This window comes from Mauremys mutica, chromosome 7, assembly GCF_020497125.1.
Source record: "Mauremys mutica isolate MM-2020 ecotype Southern chromosome 7, ASM2049712v1, whole genome shotgun sequence".
NCBI lineage: Eukaryota > Metazoa > Chordata > Testudines > Geoemydidae > Mauremys > Mauremys mutica.
In genome coordinates this window covers 8,604,874-8,630,937 of record NC_059078.1, presented here as the reverse complement: position 1 = coordinate 8,630,937, position 26,064 = coordinate 8,604,874, and the positions used below count along the sequence as shown (strand labels likewise).

The following is a 26,064-nucleotide window of genomic DNA, read 5'->3' as shown; positions in this document are numbered from 1 at the left end:
GGTGATTCATCTCTGGCCTGCTCACAGTACCTCCAGCATTGTAGAGCGACAAACTTGTACATTGATTTAAGAACCACAAAGCGAAACCATGACAGGTCTCTGAATTGCTTATGTTCCAGCCATACCAGGAAACACCAGGGAAAATACACTTCAAAATGCATATTTCACAAATCTCCCTCTCTGCAGTTATCTAGTGCATATGTCGTCATGGTACCTGGGTTTCAAAACCTATAGAACCAAAGACTGATTGTGCTAGGTTCTTCCTGCATTTACACTGGTGCAAACCAGACAGCTTACTGGGGAGACTAACACGGCTACCCCTCTGATACTGGGGAGACTTGGGGCCTGATCCTGCAGAGACTTAATCATGTGCTTGACGCATGCTGAGTAGTCCCCACTGAAGTCAGTGGGATGACTTGTAAAATAATGCAAGTCTTTGCAGGATCTGGAGATTGAATATCAATCAGAAGGGTAGATTTCAGGAAGGGGAGTTTTGGAGAGTTGCATTTACCATGTATGGCAGCACCACTCATTGAAATTCTCAAGGAAAGAAACTGTAGGACCACCCACATCTGTTTTTTTTTTTCTCTTGAGAGCAATTTGATTTTGGGGAATATGTAGCTCTCCTTTTTTAAGTAACAAATCTGACCATTGGCAAAAGCAGTGTAACCAATTAAGCATGTTTAGAGTGCACATCATTTCAAAGGGATGCAGTTAACTTAAAATCTAGACAACTTTTAAAAAATGAGTTCAAGATAGTTTGTTGCTACACCTGCCCTGAGCCCCCGTAATATTTCTTGAGTTCACAATCACATTTTCCTATTTAAAAATGTATATATCTTTCTTGCCTCTATTGCTGTATGAAGTGCTTGGTCACACTTACTAGTAAGGCTACATTTATCAATAGTTTTTTAAAGGGTTAATTTATGATTAATATGTATTTTAATAAATCATTAGAATCTGACAGATCATGAGATTGCTTTTAACGGTTCCTTAGAGCACCTACCGGAATGCTTATGACAAGATTACACATGCTACTCATGTCTGTAACATGCTTTTATCACCTGTTAGTCATTTCTTGGTAAACTGTTTAGTTTCGTTTGTTTGTGTAATTACAGTAACACTTAATGTCCATCTCCTGTACTGAGCTCCATGTTGGGGCAGCGATCCACCTACATGGCACTCACTACAGAATTGAGGACTAACTGATTGCACAAGAGGAAACTCTGAAATTGAATAGGCAGTGTCATTACATGCACAAATTAAAGACATTTAAAAAATTGAGAAAAATTTGGGGATCTTTTCTGTTAATCTTAGGTGTTACTTGTTATAGAAAACATTTCTACTCTGAATACATGACTTTAAAGAAAAGCTACTGATGTCCCTTTAACTAGCACAGACATTTTAACCCAATTAAAAAATTTAATGTTAGTAGTTGGAAAATCTCCCTACTGATAATCAAGGTACAGTATTGCTATATTTTTGAATGTTGTTTTGAATGGTAAATACTATGCAATCTTAATTCTTGTAATAGTATGAAATGTATTAATTGGCTCAAGGATATTTTGTGTTGGAAGAATCACTAGTGGTTTTCTGTAGTCTGTGCTATCACTTCCTGGTAAATTTCAACCCTCTTGTACTATATGAAAATAGATAATTTGTATTAAGTGATTTTTGTGGGTGAATATAATGCTCAGAAAGTGAAACGAAGGCCCAAGTTCAGCAAGGTACTTAAGTACGTGCTTGACGTTAAGCATGTGAGTAGCCTTATTTAAGTCAGTGGGGCTACTTGTGCCGAATCTTTAGTACATGTTTAAGTACTTTGCTGAATTGACCTAGCACCTAAGTGCATTGGCCTGAGCTGGCTGCTGTGCAGGCTTACCCGTGTAGAACTGCAGTGTACCTCAGTACTGATCTGTCTTGGGCTGGGCTCCTCTTGAACTGCTATGCTGGGGCCAGGTACTTTATGTTAATATGTTTTTATTCCTTTACATCAGATTCAAGGAAGACTTTCTCCAGAAAGGAGAAATCGGAGGTCATTGTAACTTTGACAGTCAAGCATTCATGGCTGAAGGTCAGCGCAAGAGCCCTCTGCAGTCTTGGTACGATTTGGAATTGTAGCTGTATCCGAGCTAGAGTTGGTTTTTACTCTTCTTTCTCTGTCTGCCTTTCTTTGGCATCAACAGCTCTCAGTGAGGCATTTCGTGCTAATGTATTTCATACTGAGAAATACTGACTCTCGGAAATAAGAAATGAATACAAATTGAATCCCACACATAGCAGAACCCGATGTGGTCATACATTTGATGCTGCTGTTTTCAACATTGACGTGGACAAAAGACTGTAAATGTCTCATAGTGTTAAGTTTGAGTAAGTATTGATCCAACAGTTAGTTGGAGAAAAGGGTATTGTCCCGTCTTGACTCAAAAGCAGCACTGTCATTTTGTTCGGGATCCACTTGAAACAGACTCTGAAACAAACCAAAACTGTGAAGTAGTAGTAATGGACTGAGCACGGTGCCGGGAGTCAGAAACCTGGCTTCTGATCTTTGCCTATCTGTGTGTCTGAGTACTGGCACTTAACCTGTCTGCACCTCCGCTATCCCGTCTGTAGAATGAGGCAGTAATGATCATTCCTTTCGTGTGCAGTGGTTTGCTATTTAGGGGTGAAAAGCACCATTACCTGGGTCAGCCGGATACTTTGAGCATAAGTGCTTTGCTGAATTGGGGCCTACTTGATGTCTGTGCTTTACACTCCTGTACCTGCAAAAGGGAGTTTGAGCTTGAAATTATGGGCTGGGTGCAACTATCTACAGGGCTCGGGGACTGTTGCCGGGCAGTGTTTTGTGAGGACACTCCATCGTAGAGTGAGGTAGTGTGGGATACCTTGCTCAGTTGCCATTTGAAGTGCTGCTGTCACATAGGGTTTGTCTGCACTGCGATTAAAAACCTGTGGCTGGCCCATGCCAGCTGATTCAGGCTCATGGGGCTTAGGCTACTGGAGACATCAAGTAGGATCTAAGGATTCAGTTTCCCTCCTTGTCCACTTCCATTTGTGCTTTCTCTGACCTCACTAGGGTTCCCTTGGGTTCCTCTCTCTGGCCATGTGTAACCTCATTGTCCCCACTGTAATCAGTAATCTCAATGCCATCTGAAACTCTGATCCATTTTCAAAAGATGGCCGTCAACATGCAACCAGCAAAATGAATCCTCCTAATTGGTTTCAGACTTAATCAATCTTGCACCTGCGGGCGTTAATCTCGCCAAAGCATTGCGGTCTGTAGTGAAATGCCTTTTAAATGCACATCGATAAGTTGGACAGAAATGTATTCAAATTAACTGCACCCAGGAAATATGGATGGAAGGAAAGACTCTTTTCACAGTTCTTTTCTGGGTTGATTTGTAGATCAAAGATGCTGCTTGCTCCTGAGATCAAAGGCAGAGTTTTTAACCTTTTGAAGCTAATGATCTAAAACCCTTCAGTTACAATTAAAAATTATTTTCAATTGTCAAACCTTATCAAACTTTGGCAGCATTATTAGATGAAATGTACATGGTGAATTGTAATAGGTATTTGTATTCAGGCACATTATCTTAAAAACTCATTAAATGTCATTGAATAATTTCAGGTTTGCCGAACTCCAGACATATACTCCACTAAGCTTCAGACCCATAGAAGATGGCAAATGTGACATTATTATTGAAAAGCCAACTTACTTCATGAAATTAGATGCAGGTAACAGATATTATTTTTCTGCGTCATACAGTGTGATAATGTAGTGTCCATTTACATTACATTTTTAGGGTGTGTGTGTGTATGAAATTCATTGTGAACGTGTATGTGGTCTTTATAGATCTATGAAGTAGAGTGAGATTATAAGACTTTGTTTTCACTCCCTTTTCATAGTTCAACCAAATCTGTGAGATTGTGACAAAGTGCAAGTTTTGTACTATTAATAGACGCTTAAAAAAAAAAAAAAACCCAGAAAAGTTTCACACCACTTCCATTACACTTTGACTGATGATGACTATTTTCATATCTCACTTGCACATTATGGGAATAAACATAATTTATTACTGGCTATATCACTTCAATCAGCTTCTGCATACATAGGTATGTAACGGTTATGGGGTGGTGGGTGGAAGTCATGTACTTCAAGAAAAGAACCCAAGCAAATAACTTTTTATGCAGGTTTGTCACTTTAAAAGTAAAAAGACTTCTTTAAAAGCTTTGAACTATGTGCAAATCAGCTGCAAAGTATGTAATATCTTATCTACTTCAGTATGGGAGAGCCCTAGTGATTGCTGTCCTGCACTATATTATACTTCATGAGAGACTTGAAGTAGCTTATGAAGGTCTTTCCATCATGAATATTTTAGCATTTCTTCAATTTATTGATCTTAGCTTTAATATTCTTCATTTTAGAGATTTAACATTAACAGGGGAGAATACTTAGCCTGGTATTTAGACACATGGGTTAGGCTTTTTAAAAAAAAAAAAATAGGAGTGGGTAAAAACACTGTGCTCAAGAGTCTATTTGAAGCGGGCTTTGGAGCAGGTGCTAAATGAATAACATTGCGAGAGTAGCATCTTATCCCACAGCCCAAAGTGAAGTTCACCGTACCTTTTTTTAAAAAGCCTGAAAACATTTTGTTGAAGTCCTAATATTAGTGTTTGCTATGTGCAGCTAGACATTGCAGTACCATTAATGTGGTAGTGGTTTTAGTATACAATAGAAAATCACAATAGCAAGTGTAACTTCAAAGAAGTTTAATTTGTGGTTTAGTTTCTTACTGCTTTTGGCTGCCCTGCCTATTCTTTGGATTTTTCTTAAAATATCTGGTTAATTCAGAGTTTTCTCATGTGATTCCATCCCTACTGAAGCTCTGCATCTCTAAGGCATATAATAAGTTCTCAGTCACATAAAGAGTAAAACTAATTTAAAACCCAGACCTTTCTGTACACAGGAACAGGGAGTGTATTTAGTAATTTCCTTGTGAATAATAAACACGAATGTTTGCAAAAATGGGAATGAATAATGTAGTGCCCTGCTTTATAGTAAAGAGCTTTTCTTTCTCCTGCCAGGTGTTAATATGTATCATCACTTCTGTGACTTTGTCAATCTTTATATCACTCAGCATATTAACAATTCGTTCAGCACAGATGTCAACATTGTCATGTGGGACACTGTAAGTAGGACTTCCTTTTAAAATATTTGTAGCGGTTCTATCACGCAATGTATTTGTGCTGCTTGAGCAGCACCCCATGCTTATCTTCTAGCAAAGCAGCAGTTCTGCCCTACAACGAGCCTTTGCTTATTTATTATACAAACTTGTGCATTGTAATCAAATCACTTGGTGAGACCTGCTAGATGACACGTGAGTCTTTGCATCTTTAAAATATGCAGTCCTAGGGCCTGAAAATCCCACCTGTCCTGCAGAGACTTCTTGTCCAGCAGGGTGAATTCCACTGAGTGACACACACCCTACCTGACTGCAGGAAGGAGTATCAGGCTCCAGCGCTGAAGGACTGTTTTGTTGAAAAACACCTCATGTGAGCATGGTGGATTTTTTGACCCACCTCTTGTTCATACCAGTAAAACTGAGACAAAGGGCTTGTCTTCACTGCAAGAGTTAGCTCAAGTTACTCCGCTGGAGCTAGCCTCGCTCCTGCAAGAGCAACCACACTGCGAAACACCACTCCAGCTAGAGAGGGCAGAATTAACCCATCACTGGACCCTGAGCGCACACGCTTCCGAGCCCGTCTGCTGGCCAATTCAAGTAGATGCTCCCTGATGTGTTTAACCCTGTCCTGGCCAGCACAGCTGCACTAGTGATCTGTTAACCAAACCACATCCAACTCCTGCACAGCTGTTGCTTAATTAAGATCTTGACTTGAAACACTGTCCTTAGTGCTTACCATGGAGAATGCTACACTGCTACTGCACTGAGAGAACGGTAATCCTAGCCATGCTGGAATTTTAGTAACTACTTTCTCAGTGTTGCCACTGCATTCCAGCTGTATTGCCAAGTGTTTTGTTATATACAATGAGAAACTAAATCTTTCTAATGATCTCTACCTTTCACAGTCAGAATTTCCCTTAAGAACTTTGGGTTAGATTTAGTCTTATGGAATTTGTAGGTATGAGACAGGGAAATACAGCTGCTTGTATTGGTTTCCCCACAAAAGAAATGTGCAACCTGTATTTAAAAAAAACCCAAGCAAACACCCTGTTGCTGTTTAATGGCTAGCTCATGAACAGTCTTTTGCAGTCAGTGCTCTTAATCGCCTTCAAATGTGCTACTATGACATTAACAAATAAATTAGTCCCACCTAACTACGTTACTTCTAATTGAAAATTTTCAGTGGCCCTTGCTGAATTGAAACTATGACAATTTGTGTCTGTTAAGCATGGGAAAATTAGTTTATTAACCAATATTGAGTGATGTAGGACCAGGTTGGTTTTTTTTTAAGTCACTTGGTTGAAAAATTAGCAATAACATTGCAGTCCAGAAATTCCACCTTTCTAGAACATTGTCTCAAACTGATGCAGGATTTAATTTTTAACAACTATTTTCTGCATTCTCTGTATGTTCTAACTCATCGAATGTTAACCTTCCTGGAATTGCCAAGTCTCAGCAGGGTATATCTTCAATATGCTCTTCAACATGAATCCTCCTGGACAAATCAGACAAAAAAACCTGTTTCTAGGTTCTCTAATATACTGGAAGCCAATACATATAAAATATAAGCATCGGTCTTCCTTCACATGTAGCATCTGTAAGTGACATGATCTCTTTCGAAGAGATCAAATATATCAAAACATCATGATGATTTCCTTTTAAAAACAGCAGGGATACTTTTCCTATTGTTTCTATATTACTAGGGTCTTAACATTTTTTTACTTCTTACAATACATAACACAAAGTGCAATTTTTTTATGTACTGGAACAGATCACTTTTGTTAACACAGATTTTATTACTTCTTGCCACCAGATGATGGCACCAAGAAACTTCTTGATTTGCTGAGAGGTGTCTGTGGTTACTCAAAGACAGACTCCAGCTTATTACTGATTCCCTTTTTTTCTTAAAATAATTAGATATGCATGTACTTTTTGGCTACTGTAGAATTGCTGTACTGTCCTTATTAAACAGAAATGCTGTTAGATGTAGGTGAAGCAAAGCAGAAAATGAACAGGAAATACATGGGGTATCTAATTGGGCATCTATCTGCAGACACCCCACCTTCAGCCACATAAAAAAGTGACGTTTATAAATTCCCCTACAATCAGTTCTTTTATGGAGAATAGGCAGCGATAGGACTAGAGCTTTCAGCTTTGAAGATCAGTGCTTTGCTACTGATCTGGAAGTGCAGTTCTTATAACACAAGCTGCTGGAGAAGAATATCGAACCTGAAATTCATTAAAACTTCCTTGCAGCAATGGGGGGAAAAAGCAAAGCTGCAAGCTAATGAAATATGCCATCCTTTAGATTCTGTTACATTTCACTGGCTGCCTGCTCTGTCTTGCAATCTTTTTTAGTCTCTTTTAAAACACTGTTTTTATTAAAAATTATTTTCACTTCACATTAAAGACTGATGGACAAAACAGCTGCAACATCCAAAGGAAGTGTACGTGCTGCAAACAGCAGTCTGCTTCCGACTTTCTGAGGGCATATCTAACTGTAATCCAAAAGAAAGCACTGATGCCTCTTTGTTCCATACATGTTAGTGATCTATTAATATCTGTGCGGAGAATACGTGCTGGGGGGAAGGGGAGAAGTGTGGTGATTCTGTGGCAGGGATCGAACCCAGAACCTTTAGATCTGACAGCATGAGCCTCTACTGCTTGAGCTAAAGGACAGGGTCTGTTAGGATTACAGTTAGGCTGACACAGGCCTGGTCTACACTGCGGGGGGAGGATGATTGATCTAAGTTCCGCAACTTCAGCTACGTGAATAACGTAGCTGAAGTCAGTGTATTTAGATCTACTCACTGCGGTGAGTCGACAGCTGATGCTCTCCCATCGACTCTGCTTGCGCCTCTCCAGTGGAGTACCGGAGTCGACAGGAGAGTGTTTGGTGGTTAATTTATCGCGTCTAGACTAGACACGGTAAATCGATCCCCACTGGATCGATCGTTGCCTGCCAATCCGACAGGTACTATAGACAAGCCCACAGTGATTTATGTTGACCTATTTGTGCATGTCTACACTCAGATTTGTCTGCAGTCAACATAAGTGCCCCATTATGGCGACGCAGTAAAACCACCTCCCTGAACACACAGTCTACATTTCATAGTTAGGTTGATGTGAGTTCTACTCCACAGTATGCTGTAAAAATTTCCCAAAAGGCATTGCGCTGGACGGTGGTGCATGGCGCACTGGGATACCTACCTGTGGCGTACCACACTTTGTAGGGACGCAAGGGCTCCTGGTGGGTACGTGCAGCACCAACACAAGCAGCTAAGTCTGCATGAGCGATATGCTAACTTCGGTGACCGTACGCTGGCGTAACTTGCATCAAACAAAGTTTGTAGAGTAGATGTGACCTTACTGGCTTGAAGGCAGTAGCAGGTTTCCATCTTTATGTGGTCCAGCCACTAGAAGCATTCTTATCCATTGTGTTATGAGATACTGCAACAAGTTAAGGGTAGTGCTGAATTTCATCACAAATTTGCCTGTTATTTCATCCAGCAAATAAAAGTATTTCCATCAAAGGCACACCGGCTGAATCAAGTAGCCACTCTGTGTCACTCAAGCAGGTAGGCATATGCAGAGGGTGTTTCTAGATCCAGGAGCCTGTCCCCAAATCAAGGTGGATCCAGAGCAGACTTACAATAACTCTTTATTTCAAATGCCTGCTCTGCACATACATTCACAAATGGGTTTGTTAATCTCAGCAGCCCCACTTTACGTACCCATCCTCCACCTCACACCCGCTATTAGTTCTTTTGTCTTTGGGGAGAAGAGGGAGTGCTGGACACCTTCCCTTGCTGGCTGGTCTCTCCACCTCTTCAGGTTTGTCTAGCCTAGAATTTATGCCTGTGTTAACATGAGTTGATTCATTGCCAGTTAATCTGAGTTTGCTAACACAATTGTCAGTTTTAGACATTGCAAACTTCTGTGGTTTACTCCAGGCTGTCCTGATTACTGTGGTGATGGGGTCAATATAAGAACCTGAACTAATATATAGAATCCAGATTGTTACCTGAGAGCTTTTATTCACTGTGTTTTTCTCTTTTCTCCTAGAGTTCGTATGGCTATGGTGATTTGTTCAGTGAGACCTGGAAGGCATTTACTGACTATCACATAATACACTTGAAAACATACGACTCTAAAAGGGTATGGAATTGTGTATTAAACTATAGTGCCATGATGGAGTTTTCCAGCCAAACCAAAAACCAATATTTCAGAACAAGGCCTTACCCTGGTTACAAAGCATAGCTAGACTCAAGGTTACCCTACAAATTAAGACCAAGGTTGTAACCCGCTTCCCTGAAGTGGTGGCAGCTGTTGTGTAGACAGGGCCATACTTCCGTGGTTCTGTGAGAGGAGATATTTAAAGATTGGGGTTTTTGCTTCAGCAGCGCATGTATGCCTGTTTCAAACATTGGAGCACATTATGGAGCTTTTAGCATATCGTAGCAGGGTTTGCACAATGAGATACTGTGTGGCAAGCTATTGTGCTGTAGATTCACACCCTGGCTTGCCACGCACTGGCTTGCCATATAGACAAGCCCTAAGGGTTTTCTTGTGGTATCGTTTGTTCTGAATCTTGTAGTTTTCACTGGGTTATGTCTCTCATCGGTGTCTTAATATAGCTTTTATGTTTGATATTCATGACCTATTATGATATTCTTTCCCTGCCCCCTTCAGCTCCGCCTCCAAGATATGAAGACTGTGGGATATAGTCTACCCTTGATTTTTGTTCTGAAAAATCTAGCTGCCTTCAGCGGGAGTTCATTTTATCCTCTCTTAAATCCCTCCTTTGAAACCTGCCTCTTCCACAATGCCTCTAGATTGCTGCCATCTGCTTAGGTAGATGGACACCTGTGATTATTGATCCATGAAACTACAAATATTCCCTTGTCCACCATCCTACCCTACTCCTTTTTTTGTCTTTTTCCACCTGTTGAATCTTGTCAAAACCCTAGATTGAGTTCTCTGGAACAGTAACTGTCTTTGGGGATGTCTATAGTGCAGTCACAAGGTGTGACTCCAGCTCGAGTAGACACACCTGAGTTAGTTTTAATCTAGTTTGCTTAGGTCCCGGAGCGGTTAAACTGCAGCAGCATGCGCTTCATCCCTGGCTAGCCCTGTGAGTATAATTACCCAGAGTTCCAGGTTGCTTCAGGACCTGAGCTATCTAGATTACAGCTAGCTCAGGTATGTCTACTCAAGCTGCAGTCCCACCTTGTGATTGCATTATAAACATACCCTTTCTTCTCTTAGTTTGCAAAGTGCCTAATATTATGGTGCTACGATCCTTGATTGGTGCATTTAGTTGCTGCCCCAATATAAACAATATCTGCAGTGAGCAAGCATGAAATGTGCCCCTTTAACTGTATATTAGAGTACAACCATAACTTTAATGATCTTCCCTTACAGGTATGCTTTAAAGAAGCAGTGTTTTCATTATTGCCTCGAATGCGATATGGCTTATTTTACAATACACCACTGGTGAGTCCTTTTTATCCTGTCAATGTGAAAACTAGACATCTATGTTCGGATCAGCATTGAACTTTCTGCAAACAAATGCTGGAAAAACCTACTTGAGTTATCACAAGTATATAAATTGTAATATAAACTGTAAGTGAAGCATCAGATTATAATATAAATTGCCTCTCTGATTTCAGATCTCTGGCTGTCATGGTACAGGATTATTTAGAGCATTTTCCCAGCATGTGTTACACAGATTAAATATCACACAAGAAGGACCCAAGGTATGACTGATACAATCATGGTATGAAGCTTGCATTTCTTTTCTTTAAGCAATCATAGTTCTTACCCCAGTAAGTAGAAGTAGCTGTGAATGTCCTGCTGAAAATAGTGGCAAATATTACTATTTTTTGCTCCCTTGCACTGATGTTTTGAGTCCACCTTTTGTTTGCCAATCTGTTTCATAAAGTTCTTTTGGCAAATATCTGCGCATATTTGTAAAAGGCTGCTCCAGGTCCTGTTCCCACTGGAGAAGGCCTGCACACCTCTTCCCCATTTCAGCCTGTCTGTCCCCAAGGACCTGCATTATGACAAATGTTCTTCCAGGCCAGGAGAGCTGGATGTGTCGCTCCTTCTGGAGTGGCTATCAAGTGCTGCACTTGAACACCTGAGAGAACAGCACAAAGCCATGCATGGTGCACTTCCTTTCTACAAAAACTCAGGTGCTGCCTCTGCAGAGCCACACAGTCTCTGCTGACCTGGGAGCAGAGAAAGGAGCAATCAAATCTGGCCCTCTGATCCCTGCATGGTACCATCAGGCTGGCCCTAGGCTTATCAGTTTTAAAACACTTGTTATTTTTTCGGACCATTACAGTGGCTGCATTGATGGATACAGCAGCTTTTGATTTTCTGAAGTATTTGCCGGAGAGTAGCCTACATGTTATCACTAAGGGATACACTTTCAAAGCACAAGCATTTAGCTGTACATCTCCCACTGACATTAATGGAACTCATGCAGCTAAATCTCTGGGCTCCACTTGGAAAATTTACCCCTAAGGGTCCAACTGATTTTAAAAGGTGAGGGAGGGGGAACTGCTACACAGGCAAAATAACTTTTTTCTGCAGGTCTTGTGCACAAATCATCCTCTGTTTCTTTCCTGCTTTCAGATACGCCTGTAATGGCCAGTGCAGTGATTCTTTTTTACTCAATTAAAGTTTTTAAACCATTCCATTGTTGTTAGGGTCAAGAATTATGCAAAATATATGACATGTTTTTATATTGGAAATCTCAATTTTTGCTAATTTTGGAGGGCGTTATGCTATGTATATCGGTATAACTATGTCACTCGGGTGTGAAAAATCCACAAAAGGGACGTAGTTACACCGATCTAACCCACTGTGTAGACAGTGCTATATTGACAGGAGATCTCCCATTGACATAGCTACACCTCTCGGGGAGGTGGATGAACTACGCTGACAGGAGAAGCTCTCCCATTGGCATAGTAGCATCTTCACTAAAGCACTACAGCGGCGCAGCCCTTTGTCTTTAGCTAGCCAAGTTTTCTCTCGGGTATGGAGGCTACTCCTGTATATAACACTTAATTTCTACCCAGGCCTGGAGAAGATGTTTAATACTCAAGTAATTGTTTCATTTAAAAATTTCATGGCAGTTTTACTGAGTATTTTTGGTCCGTCAGGCCCTGCAGATGGGTATATAGCATTGCAGTTTCTCTCTTCTGTCTTTTTAGGATGGAAAAATTCGTGTCACAATACTTGCACGCAGTACAGACTACCGGAAAATATTGAACCAGAATGAGGTTGGATTATTTTACTTTATTAAAAAAAAAAAGTTTTTAATTTTTACCAATCTTGTATATTGTGCATGATGTGTTAAGATTTTCAGATAAAACCAATATATCATCTAATGGTAAATCTTGAACAGGCTCAGTGGTAACACTACATTAATCTGACAGACATTCTAGCCTGTATCCATTTCTATGTCTGCTGCGAGCCTTGTAGCTTTTGTGGATTTCCTTATGGAGATTGGTAGAGGACAGCAAGTAGTGCTGACAGATCAGAAGTGCCTGCCTTTTTAAGCCTCTCCCCCCAAATTATAGAAAAGTAGGGCTGGAAGAGACCTTGAGACGTCATGTAGTCCAGCCCTCCCTGCACAGAGGCAGGACCAAGTATGTCTCGATCATCCCAGACAAGTCATTGTCCAACAGTTCTTAAATCCCCTCTGGTGATGGGGATTCCACAAACTCCCTTGGAAGCCTGTTCCAGATCTTAACTACCCTTATAGTTAGAAATGTTTTCCTAATATCTAACCTAAATCTCCCTTGGTGCAGATTAAGCCCATTATTTCTTGTCCTACCTTTAGTGGACATGGAGAACAATTGATCACCGTCCTCTTTATAACAGACCTTAACCTATTGGAAAACTATCATCAGGTGCCTCGTCAATCTTTTCTCAAGAAAAAACAGGCCCCCTGCCCCCTTTTTTTAACCTTTCCTCATAGGTCAGGTTTTCTAAACCTTTGATCATTTTTGTTGCTCTCCTCTGGACTCTGTCCAATTTGTCCACATCTTTCCTAAAGTGTGGTACCAGAATTGGACACGTCCTCCAGTTGAGGCCTTGCCAATGCCAGAGTGTGATAGTTACCCCCCATGTCTTACGTACGACACCCCAGAATATTAGCCTTTTTTGCAACTGCATCACGTTGTTGACTAATTCAATTTGTGATCTTCGATAATGACCAGATCCTTTCCAGTAGTGCTCCCACCTAGCCAGTTATTCCCTATTTTGTAGTTGTGCATTTGATTTTTCCTTCCTAAGTAAAAGATTTTTTTGAATTTCATCTTGTTGAATTCAGACCAATTCTCCAATTTGTCACAGTTGTTTTGAATTCTAATCCTGTCCTCCAAAGCGCTTGCAACCACTCTCATTTTGGGGTCATCTGCAAATTTTATAAGCATACTCTCCACTCCATTATCCAAGTGATTAACAAAAATATTGAATGGTACCGAACCCAGAACTGACCCCTGTGGAACCCCACTAGATATGCTCTTCCAATTTGACAGCAAACCATTGATAACGACTCTTTGAAAATGGTCTTTCAAGCAGCTTTGCACTGACCTTATAGTAAATTTATCTAGACTTCATTTCCCTAGTTTGTTTTGAAAATGTTATGTGGGACTGTGTTAAGGCCTGACTAAAATCAAGATATATCATGTCTAAAGCTTCCCCCTTCCACTATGCCTGTAATGTGATTGTAAAGCTAAATTCTCTTTGGCTGAATGTTATTCTTTATATTCTCTCTGCACACCCCACTTAGTTTTTGGGTTGGTTTTTTTTTTTTTGGTAGACCAATGCTGAAAACCAGAAGACTAATGAAATGTTTTATTTTATGTGGGCAGACCAAACTGCGGGTGCTCATATCTGAGTATATGTACTTGCACCCTGTACTGCATTTTCAAATCACATAAGAATGTTTGCAATGGCATACTCATATAATAACAATGATAACATGTAGCATTTGTATAGCACTTTTTGTTCCTAGTTCTTAAAGTGCTTTACAAAGGTGGATTAAGAATTATTATCCCCATTTTACAGTTGGGGAAACTGAGATGTAGAAATGTTAAGACCACAAGCAAATCAGTGGCAGAGCCAGGAATAGAACCCAGATCTCTAGATTCCTAGTCCTATGCCCTATCCACTGGACGACTTTGTCTCTCTTGTGTTGCCCTATGCAGTGTGCTTTCTTATAATGGACACATCCCAAGACAAGAGAGGTTAGCATCTTTTCTTGACAATACTATTATAGGGGAAAAACACTCTTGACCCCTCTCTTTCCTCCATCATCCTGTTTTTTTCAAAAGCAGTAATAATAATGTCCATAAACGCCCAGAATTGCACCTGTTCTAACCAATGGCAAAATATGTCTACGGCTACCCCTCTGATACTATGTCTACTGAGTAGATTGTAAAGCTAGTAGTGTCTTTTGTAACCCATTGACCTTACTGTTCACGTTTCCTGTAATAAGTGGGTGAGCTGTACTTGGTTATAAGTACAGAAAACCTTTGTGACTTTCTCCTGTAGAGACTGAGTAGCTACTAGGCATTGTGGCAGATGAAGTTTAGAAAGCATCTTTGGTGTCAGGCCTTGAACTAACAAGAGCTGCTGTTACTGTCTGTTGGCTGGCAGGGTAGATTTTAATCGCAGTGTCTGGCATTAAGTACTAAAGCCCTGATTCAGCAAGGTACTAAAGCAAGTGCCCTAGTTTTAAGCATGTGAGACGGCCTATTGGGTTCAGTGAGTCTTAACACCTCTGCTGAATTGGGGCCTTAATCTCTATATTGAGCACTGTGGGCCAAATTCGCATGTTAGTTCCTAGCACAAACTGGAAGTAATTAGACTGATGGTAAATAGGCCCTCCAGGGTAAAACTGGATTAAGCAAAGACAAGTTGAGGCCCACTGGATTTATACTGGCATGACTGAGCCCAGAATCTGGCTCTGAGAACTAGGAGCTAGATTTTCAAAAGTACCTAAGCATGCAGAGAGGCCCTTGGTGGTGGTTTCCAAAACTCCTAATTAAGTCAGGAGTCAAATTTTCATTGTTTTAATTTAATTTCCCATTGCGTTAGGAATCTGTCCTGCCTAGCGGCTTATGGAAATCCCAACAAGTGCCTATCTGCATCTTTTAGGTGCCTAAATACCTTTGAAAATCTGTCCCTAAGAGTCCAGTCCTGCTCCCCATTCATGACAATGACAAAATAACCACTGGCTTCAGTGATACCGAATCAGGTCTGAAGGGCTCATGTAGAAGATAATTAAATCAGATCTTCTGCCGCTTCAGAGACTATATAGTCCATTTAATCTCTCTGCAAGAAGTAAGATACCTAACTGCAGGTAGGAAGATATGAAGGAAGCTCTGTGCTGGTACCTGTGATTACGAGATTGAGGAAAAAAAATACTTTATATAGCAGTGGGAGTGTGTGCTGTCATCTCCAATATAATTCCTTGTGGGTGTGTGGAGAAGGTAGAAAGCAGCTGGGGAAAGGAAGTAAAACAAGTACCACATTAAATTTTCCTCTTTCCTTCCTAGCTTGTGAATGCTTTGAAAACAGTATCGGCGTTTGAGGTCAAAGTAGTAGATTACAAGTACAAGTAGGTATATTGGTAGAAAATCATAATAGTGTCTGTTATTGGCTGCGCTTGATTATAATCCAGTAACAAATGGGGGAACTGCAGTCTGCCCTCACCCGCCCACCTACGGAAAGAGGCCTGCCTATGTTTAGCTGCTTTTAGAAAATGAAAGAACCATCAATATAAAGAGTAATCCGGTTACTGAGGAATTAGTGCGAACTAGTTAAACTGTCCCCACCCCCTTTCACAATGTGCTATTAAAAAAAGTGTGTCAAGGTTTGACAGGACCCAGACTGAACCCCGTTAAGAATAATAAATTTTGAAATCTCTCAAAATCATTATGTGCCCGCCATGCTTCTGCATTTGCTGATGATCACTGCTAGCTGCACATCTCAGGGGACCTGTGAGGCCTGAGGCCAAAGGTCAGTTACATCCACGCCCCTCCAGTAGGTTATTTTGTAACTTCCTTTATCGTGTTTGTTTTTGTAATAATTAGATAGTAACCGGTGTCTGACCTGTGTGTAATGGTGCCTAGAGATTGCAGCCCCACTTGCTAGGCATTGTATAGACACATAATCAGAAACAGTCCCTGCCCCAGAGAGCTGACAGTTTAGATAGACAAAACAGACCTCAGGGGTGAAGTGACTTGCCCAAGATCACTCAGCAGGTCGGTGGCAGACCGAAGAGTTGAGCCCATCTCCTGACACCCGGTCTAATCCCCTGCACGCTAGACCTGTGTGCTGAAGCTCAGTATCTGCACCCCCGCAGCAGGGAGTCATGCACTTCAATAACGTCTATTTAAAAATATTATTTTTTATTTGTTTGACTTGTCTCCTGTATAACTCTTGTTATAAGAAGGTCTAGCCAATAAAGTGTCTGAATGTAACAAACAAATGATCAAAGAATCATTATTGGAACATAATTAAGTGTCATAACCTATCTGAAAAAGCTGCAAGTTTGTAACAGAGTCTTACTAGAATGAAGTTCTGAAATCTCCCATCTTTGTAATTCCCTGCTGAATTGGTTCTGGGCTGAATAGTTACAGGTTAGAAGATTGTTTAAAATAGATCAGTGCTTAGAGTGTTCCTGTTTTCAGAATTATCCCTAAGTTATTTTTGCATTATCTGAATGTAGCTTATTTATGCTAAGATGGATGAGCATGCTGGAGACCCAAACATTATGTTGTCTGCAGGGACCTTGAATTTTCAGCGCAATTGAAAATCACGCACAACTCTGATATATTCATTGGAATGCATGGAGCTGGACTTACCCATTTACTCTTTCTGCCAGACTGGGCTGTTGTGTTTGAACTGTAAGTCTGTTTTTTTCTTTTTTAAGCCTATAACTTCAAATGTTCTTTATGGTCACTCCCTTGTTCGTATTTTTAGCATTTATAGCAGCAGCTATAAGGCTGCCTGGGTGCTTCCATTATAAAGGCCCTACTTCAGTTGCTCATAACTTTCATTTTTGGGGGCTGAAACATTTTAGGCCTAGACTCTTGCTAAGGGTAGTTATCTTTTTGCAGCAAGAGCAAGGTATGTATGCGTGATCTGTTATATGACAGTATTACCACCTTAACCAATGACTTCAACAGAGCTCATGGTTAAGCGGGGAGCAGCCTACTCAGTCATTGGATGGGGAAACTGCAGAGAGAGGAGGGGTATTAGTTGAATTCTTCCCTATGAGTCAATGTGGGAGCAGTACTGTGGAGTATGGGGGGCATGGTGGTGACCAGGCGAGTCAGTTAGATGAGATGGGAAATGGAAGTCCTAACCTTCAAGATTCTGTTGCTACAGGAGTAAGGATGTTAGTGCCAGCATCCGGACCTACATTCCAGCTCAGTTATTTGCATTCCGTCCTACCTACATTTCTCTGGTAGTTCCACTTAAATATATTTTTTGCTGCAAAGTATTGGTTTTTTTTGACGCCTTTGCTTTTAAAAACAAACGACAAACATGCTGCATTTTATTAAGAACATTTATTTCCATCCTGGGCAATCCTGTTTTAAAATCAATGGAGTCACCTTGGTTATAAGTCACAGTGGCATTTGGCCCATTGCCCGTGGTCTTTCGGTTTCATGCACTGACAACGAATGTGCACACTGTAAACTTTTTCCATCTTGATAGACTGCAGGGCAGTCGTTGTGGGTAAATATCTGCTATAAAATGACAGTGATCTGCATGTCCACAGATACAACTGTGAGGATGAACGCTGCTACCTAGATTTAGCAAGGCTGCGAGGCATCCATTACGTTACCTGGCAAAAAAAGAACAAAGTGTTCCCTCAAGATCAGGTAACGTTTAGTCGTGGGCCGGGGAGGACATCATTATTTCTCATTTTTAATTGTTTAAAGGTAGATTTGTTTTTACTCCTCTCATTATTGTACATGAAATATGATTTCTGTGCTTTAGCCCAAATTAACTTCCCTGCTCTGATTAAGGAGTCATTTTATATTAATAGCTGGGGTAGAAATTACATTAATTGGCCATTAATTCAAGTTGTCAATAACAGTGCTGTTACACAGTTAGTTACTTGCACTGTTGCTTGAGGGGAGATCAGTGGATTTGGAGATTATAAATTAAAATGATGATCACTCAGTTGTCTACTTGTTTTTCAAATGAAAGAAGTGCCTTATTTGCTTGCATAAACCTGTTTCATTTTTCCAGGGACACCACCCAACACTGGGAGAACACCCAAAGTTTACTAACTACTCATTTGATGTGGAAGAATTTATGTACCTTGTGCTTTTGGCTGCCGATCATGTATCACAACATTCCAAGTGGCCGTTTAGGGTAAAACATGATGAATTCTAGGCCAAATTTCAGGTTTAAAATGATTTTAAGCAACATTTCTTTAAAATGTGTTAAAATCGATTAAAAAATCCATGCTGGTATAAAACTTGCAAACTTCTAGGAGGAAAAAAATCTCCCTATCGAAAACACTCCCATAGCTTTTTACTGTATTTTCATATTCTCTCTTCAGTTCTACATTTTATTCTAGGAGTTTTTTGTTGGTGAATTCTGTTTATCAAGATTATTTTTTGCACTAGTTGTTTGCATTGCTAATTCTCACTACTTGACTTTTTTGTATAAAGATCTGTCCATCCATTTCATGTTATATTTGTCCCATGTATAAATTGTCCTCTTGTAGCAAACTGTGCACAATTGGAGAGAGGAGGGGTGGGTGGTTTGGGGTGTGGAAGGATTAATACAGAACTATTTCTCAAGTTGGTCATGGTATGAATGACGTATGTATTGAAGTGTAATAAGGGAAACAGTTCTCCCGTCCCTCCTCTAGTCTTTGGTCTTGAAGCTTCTATGCTGCAGTACTGTACGTGTTGTAAATAAAATATTTGGGTAGGAATTGAGTTCCTATCTTTAGATTTTAAGCTATTGCGTTTTAAAGCACCTGTTATCCATACAAAGCAGTTTCTGTTTGATACAGTGTATACCCTAAAGGACATATTTTAAACTCAGAGGCATTTTCCAGCTACAGATAAAAACCGAAACCTTCCAAAGTCAGCAATAGTTTGTGTTAATCCTGTGGCTCTCCCCACTCCTCCAAAAAAAATTAGGTTACAATTATAAAAAGCACCAGCTCTGACAAAGGCCCCTGTTTGGGTTAGGTCAGGTCTTACGTAAGAAATCTTTCTTAATCATTTATTGAAGTAGTTCAGATTATTCCAAGTATTTTCTAATTTTTTCACAAATGCAGCTCTTCTGTGGCAGAAATCTTGTCAGTCTAAACAGTATTGTATATACTCTCTTTGAGGAGGTTTAAAGGAATTGACTGGTTTTTTTTCTGGCAGAAATGATAGGATGATGAAGGCCTCTCAACTAAATTGAGATATAACTAAATCATGAAAGGAACATTGTTGTCCTAGGCAATAAGAGCCTAATCCGCAGTGGGACTGACTTCAGTAGGATCAGGCCCTGTGGATGGGCGTTTCAAAAGTGCTCTGTTTTGATCTAACTCAGCTCCCATTAAAGTCAGTCAGAGCTTTGCCATTGACTTCAGCGAAGGCAGAGTTAGGCCCATGCTGAGTATGTTCGAAAATTCCACTCTAGGGGTGAAATCCTGACCCTGTTGAATTCAGTGGGAACCCTCTCAGTGACTTCAGTAACGCCAGGATGATGTGTAAAAGACTTGTATAAATATCTGAAGATTGAGTTCAAGAAGACGAAGGGCAGAGTTCCATGTTATATATACTGTAGATTTTTGAGAATGAATTCCATGACATTCCTGCATTATAATGGTACAGTGTCTCAGTTGCCTGAGGCAGAAGATATATTTGTATGCAAAAGCAAGAACGTGTTACGTTAAGTGTAAACACTTGAGTGGTATAATTTTAGATGATATTGACTTCCATTCTGTAACAATCATAGGCAATTTCACAGAGTGTAGGCATATTTACTGTTCTTCCTATAATGGTAAAGATAAATTACTGTAAGTATAACTTGCCTATAGATCTCTCATGACCTTAAACAGTGTATAGGAGAGCTAGAGATCTAAAACAGAATGCATTAAGATATTTGGTTCAGTTCTTAGAGTAAGATATTGGGGAACTGACAGATAAAGCTGTTTCACTTTAAAGGAACTGTATAAGCAAAATTGCACTTGACATGAAAAATGCCTTTTAAAATACAAATATCTGAGAAATAGAGTTCTTGCATTTGTGTGTTTTACCTCATTTTTTTAAAAAAAGAAAAATGTATAAAAGAAATATAAGCTAGTAAATGTGTACTGAAAATTTAAAATATTGTAAGACTAAGAAAAACATTAACTATGAAATGTGCACATATATATTTGATAAAGCAAGAATTTTATATAAAAAGCACAATGCATTGCAAAAAGAAAGAATTAATCACTGTTTTGCCTGGGCTTGAGGAGGAGGTATTTCGTGTGTCTAGCTGTCTGTATATAGTGCCTTTTCTTACTGTGACAAAGGCCAGGTGACTTGCTGAGCTCTGCCATGATTGGCAAATTTCAGTATCTGGTTGTGTCTACACTTAAGTGTTGAAGGGTTGATTGATTGATTGTATACTAATGTGGTTCTGGGTGAATTTAATAAATTGTTGGTTGTTAAGAATAAGCAAGTGTCCTGATTTGAGAAACATTGTTCAAGTTAAAATTGACCTGAAAAGAACCCAGCTTTCAAATTAGTAAGCTCATGTCCTAGACTCAGTAAAAAGGGGGTAATCCTATTAGATTCCATTCTATATTGACTACAGCACTTACCCAGTTGGCAAACCTAGGTTGTTAGATTTCGTCTTTCAAATCTAACTGGACCGTGGCAAATTCATGAAAATTGACCCCCTTTCATACTTAATTATACCTAGTTTACTCCTGAATGGTGCATGTGTTTGGATTGACAGGTCCAAGGTCTGACCTTTGATTGTCAGAGAACATCCGGGTATACTGCATAAAGCCATGATCCTGCAAAGGCTTAAGCATATGTTTAATTTTATGCATTGCAAGTAGTGCCTGTGAAGTCAATGGGAATACTCTCAGGGTACAGCTACACAGCAGCTGGAAAGTGTCATTCGATCTTGGGATAAAGTGTCCTGTGGCACCTTATAGACCTACAGACGTATTGGAGCATGAGCTTTCGTGGGTGAATACTCGCTCCACCATGCATCTGACGAAGTGGGTATTCACCCACGAAAGCTCATGCTCCAATACGTCTGTTAGTCTATAAGGTGCCACAGGTCTCTTTGTCACTTTTTACAGATCCAGACTAACACCGCTACCCCGCTGATACTTGACATTCTAGCTTGAGTGACAGGCACCCATTAATTCCACTCAACCAAGCACTGAAAAGACAGGGCCATAAAACCCAAGGGAGGGTAAAGTCTGAAGGAGGAAGGAGTGATGAAGAGTTTGAAGGCTGGGGAAAGATCAAAGAGAATGAGAACAGTAAAGACGCCAAGCCTTAGCTAGGAAGAGAGGATGTTTGAGGCTTTGATGAGCATGTTGCTCTGTGGATCCAGGAGTGGGAGGAAAGGAGAAGATGATGTAGACATAAATTACCCATGCAAGGAGCTATTGTGTCAAGAGTGAAAGGGTGCATGGGTGGATTTCTGAGGCTGGGAGAAATTAGATAATGTTTGTGCACAGAGGAAATAGAGCCAGAAGAGGAGGAGAAGGTAGGTGCAACAAAGATCAATCACCAAATGGGGAATGAGGTGGAGGGACTGGAAGTGGACAGTAGGTGGCAGACTTTAAAATCGGTGGTAGAACAAAGAATGGGGGGGAGGCCTGGACAATGGTCAGAATGGACCTTGTTGCCCTTCTCCCTAAAAAGGCTGCCTGCTGCATTTTGGTAGAATGCGTTGAAATTTTTCAAATGTTTTGTAGAAAGTCTTTTTTTTTAATGATGAAAATATACACACTTGTTTAAATTTCAATTGTCCATGGTTTTGGATGAAACAAAACAAAATAATAGGTATTGATTTTTTTTCCTTCTCTCACCTCTTTTTCCTTTTCTCCTCTTTTCAGTGGCAGTATGGGGGCAGAGTATGAGGTTGGAGGGAGGAAAGAAGGGGAGCACAAATGAGACCCCCCCTCCAAAAAATGAAAACTTGATTTTTTTTAAATGAAATGTTCATGAAAAAAATTAATACATCATTTTTTCCAAAACTTGTGGTATGAAAATTATTTTGAATTTTTTTATTTTTTCCCCAGCTCTATCTTTGGGCAGTAGAATTAATAAGAACTGTTTGAGACCAGAATATTATAGACCAGGGGTGGGCAAACTTTTTGGCCCAAGGGCCACATTGGCATTACGAAACTGTATGGAGGGCTGGGTAGGGAAGGCTGTGCCTCCCCAGACAGCCTGGCCCCCACTCCCTATCTGCCCCCGCCCCCTGACTGCCCCCCCTCAGAACCCCTGACCCAACCAACCCCCCCTGCTTCTTGTCCACTGACTTCCCCCTTCTGGGACCCCTGCCCCTCCCAGGACCCCACCCCCTATCCAACCCTCCCTGCTCCCTGTCCCCTGACTGCCCTGACCCCTATCCACACCCCCGCCCCTAACTGCCCCCTGGACCACACCCCCTATCCAATCCCTCTGTCCCCTGGGACCCCCTGCCCCTTATCCAGACCCCCTGTCCCCTGACTGCCCTGACCCCTATCCACACCCCCGCCCCTAACTGCCCGCCTGGACCACACCCCCTATCCAAACCCCCTGTCCCCTGGGACCCCCTGCCCCTTATCCAACCCCCCTGCTCCCTGCCCCCTTACCATTCTGCTCAGAGCACGAGGAGCTCGCCGCCCAGCTGGAGTCAGCCATGCCGCCCGTGCTGCCAGGCAGGAGCAGCAAGCCAGAGCGCTGGTGGGGCTGCGGGGGAGGGGGGCTAGCCTCCCTGGCCGGGAGTTCAGGGGCCGGGCAGGATGGGCCCACGGGCTATAGTTTGCCCACCTCTGTTATAGACAAATGATTTAATGGGTTGTTATGAGGGTAGTGTGAAAAGTCACCTGTTTTTGAAGTTGATATGTGTTCTGTCATAATATTCCATGATCTTTATTGCTGTAGAGTACCAGTGATCCAGTTTTAATATTCTGCGATCTAGTTTTCCATTCGTAGATTCCATTCATTTTATTATGTTTGTGTTCAAATTGTTTTAATTTTTGAAACAAAGCATTACTCCAAATAATGAATGTTGTAACATGTTTGCTTTAAGCAAGTAGGTGGGTTTTTCAGAGGTCTGCAGTAATCCTGCTGACCCGCACTCATTATAAATCTATTTTACTTTTGTCCTCAAGCAGACTTTTGATTTCTATATCGTTCCAGAGGAGAGTGCTTGCCTCGGAATGCACTACAGCACTAGATGGCACTAGAACGCTTTCAAATGTCTCATACCATTGTGGCTCTTTAAATGGAATCTCATTATAAATGCAAAGGATTGGCTCAGAGACAAGTACAATACTGCTACTCCTATAGATGATGATTTGTTTTCCCCTCTTCCTATTTGTAGGGACAAATTGTCTGAAAAAATAATCTGGACAGTCTTCAGATTTAAGTGGGGGGTTCTCAGATGCTGTAACGTCTGAATTTTTTTCATTTCTTGATGCTTTTATGAAAAAACTTAGCTGGGCTTAGAAAACAATTTTCAATGAACTTTTTAGCATTCCTTTATTTTCTTGTGAAAGGGCATTTCATACTAAACCATCACTTTTTAGCACTTAACACATTTCCTGTTTGGCTTGGAGGCCTAATTTCCATTTATGCCACAGCATTACCTAGGTTGCATGATCCATTATGTATCATCAACGACATAATCATCTCTACCACTTAGTTCGGTAGGGGTTGTGCTTGATGAATGTGCACTTGGCGTGGCTGCGTTTAGAAATGAGGGCCGACTGACGCTCACAAATCAGAGTGAAAACACTGCAGGACGGAACTCTCGCCTGTGTGTTGGTTTTATTATGAGGCAGCGGTAACTGAGTGGATTCATATGTGAAGAAAGATACTTGAATGGATTTGTGCTCTTTTTCAGAGAAGCTTGGGTGTAGGTAACCTGCAGTAGGAAGGAAAAGAATTAAAGTAAAATTAACATATGCACCGTGACCCTTTAAGGTGCTGATTACCTCCTAGGTAGTGCGGAATGTTCACAACTCCCACTTATTGTTTATAAAAGTCATTGGAAGCTGAGATATCTCAGCACTTGATAAGATCACGCTCAGAACTTTCTTCAGCTGAGCGAAATAAAAATAATGAAAGACAAGGGAGTAATCAAAGGCAAGATGAACCGACTCTAAAGGTAGGTGGCTTTCATAATACGGTGTAAGTATCGTTAGGAGGTAGATGTTCTGGGCAAAACGATCACAGTTAGGGTGACATCAGGCACCTCCGCTGAGATTTCCAAAAATAGCCTAAGGGAGTGAAGCATTCAAATCGGAATGAAATTCAAAACCTATTCCCTTGTCAGTAATACAAATACTACACCGTAGGGATAGCTGCAGAAAGCATGGAGGGATCACCGATACGCAGAAAGAGCAGTCTGCACTTATAAGTAAAAGAGAGAGCACAGTAACAAAAAAAGTACATTTTGCATCGTATTCATGAAGAAATTTAGCATGATGAGAGTCAGTCACTTTTCATCCAATGATGAAAACCTTAATATTGTCCTTTCTTGGCTGCTGTAGTCCAACAGGTATTTGGATGCAACACACTGACTGGAAGGGGATTTATTGTCATCCCTCCCACTGCCTACTTTGTCAGTAGCAACAGGAGGCAGGCAGAGTTCATTTGGGGGGCTACCTAGCTGGTTATTGATTTAGGTTATTTAGTTTGGATGCTGTGGGCCAGAGTTCTTTGCTAAGATGTGCTTGCTCTTTGATTATCATAGCTCTGAGCTTTTGGGGGGCAGGTTAAGTGCATTGTTTGCTAATTTATAGGGAGCAAGGAGATCAAACGTTGGCTGGTCTGCACCAGGGCGGGTCATTTCCCCAGGGCACACTGGCAGCAGTATATTTTTGTGCGTAGGGTACGCTCCTCAAGACACTCTGGGAGTTATTGTTTTCTCCTGGTGATTACAGGAGTTGGGTCTGAAAGGGGTGGAACTTGGCATGAAATGGGGAGGCTACCTTGAGCAGATTCTCACCAGAATATATCATGATATTTCCACTGATATCCATGGAACTGCACCTACCTATCAAATGGGGGACTGGCCTTGATTATTAATCCATTTGTATTTGGGTTTGATTAACATTCATTTGCGGCTTTGGTGGAGGCCTTAGGTGTGGGGGTCCCAGTTTTGGGGCCTAAAGATAATTGCAGGATGGATTTAATTATCTGTAATGTTGAAACTTACTAATAAAGATGCAGCCTCCTTCTCCTGCACTATGCTGCTGCCCACGGATTCATTTCATGGGGCTTATCCATGAACAGAGAACTACCATCTGTTAGGTGATAAAGGAGCAAGGTGTGTGCATGACAATGATTGTCATTGGACATCATTCATTATTCCATCAAGAATGTAGCGTGTCGGTCAATGAAAAGGCATGTTTATTGAGTTGACTGCTCTGAATTGTTTTTTTCACCACTTACCATGCCAAAGCCTGATAATATAATGAAATATGCCTTTTACCTCTCATTTCATCTTTGTCAAACTGACCGTACATTCTCAGTTTGTCATAATTGAAAGAACTTGAGCAGCATAAGAAAAATAACAAACAATTACGCCTGTGGAAGGGCCCGAGACAGAGAGTCGGGACAGATGTTGCTAAATGAAGGTGTCCAAGCCCAGATGAAAACGT

At 40.9% G+C, this 26,064-nt stretch overlaps 1 protein-coding gene across 2 annotated transcripts in view; it reads left to right on the top strand.

The window, feature by feature from the left end:
* Window positions 1-20,890, top strand: part of EOGT (EGF domain specific O-linked N-acetylglucosamine transferase) — a 35,701-nt gene extending 14,811 nt beyond the window's left edge. For both annotated transcript variants that reach the window (XM_045025850.1, XM_045025849.1), the window contains exons 5-16: window positions 1-95; window positions 1,998-2,102; window positions 3,629-3,735; window positions 5,086-5,189; window positions 9,249-9,341; window positions 10,608-10,679; window positions 10,856-10,942; window positions 12,407-12,475; window positions 15,764-15,825; window positions 16,997-17,116; window positions 17,995-18,097; window positions 18,471-20,890. In XM_045025850.1, the coding sequence (XP_044881785.1) occupies window positions 1-95; window positions 1,998-2,102; window positions 3,629-3,735; window positions 5,086-5,189; window positions 9,249-9,341; window positions 10,608-10,679; window positions 10,856-10,942; window positions 12,407-12,475; window positions 15,764-15,825; window positions 16,997-17,116; window positions 17,995-18,097; window positions 18,471-18,617 (1,164 nt within the window). In that variant the 3' untranslated portion in view covers window positions 18,618-20,890. The remainder of the gene's footprint in view (window positions 96-1,997; window positions 2,103-3,628; window positions 3,736-5,085; window positions 5,190-9,248; window positions 9,342-10,607; window positions 10,680-10,855; window positions 10,943-12,406; window positions 12,476-15,763; window positions 15,826-16,996; window positions 17,117-17,994; window positions 18,098-18,470) is intronic.
* Window positions 20,891-26,064: the final 5,174 nt, after the last annotated feature.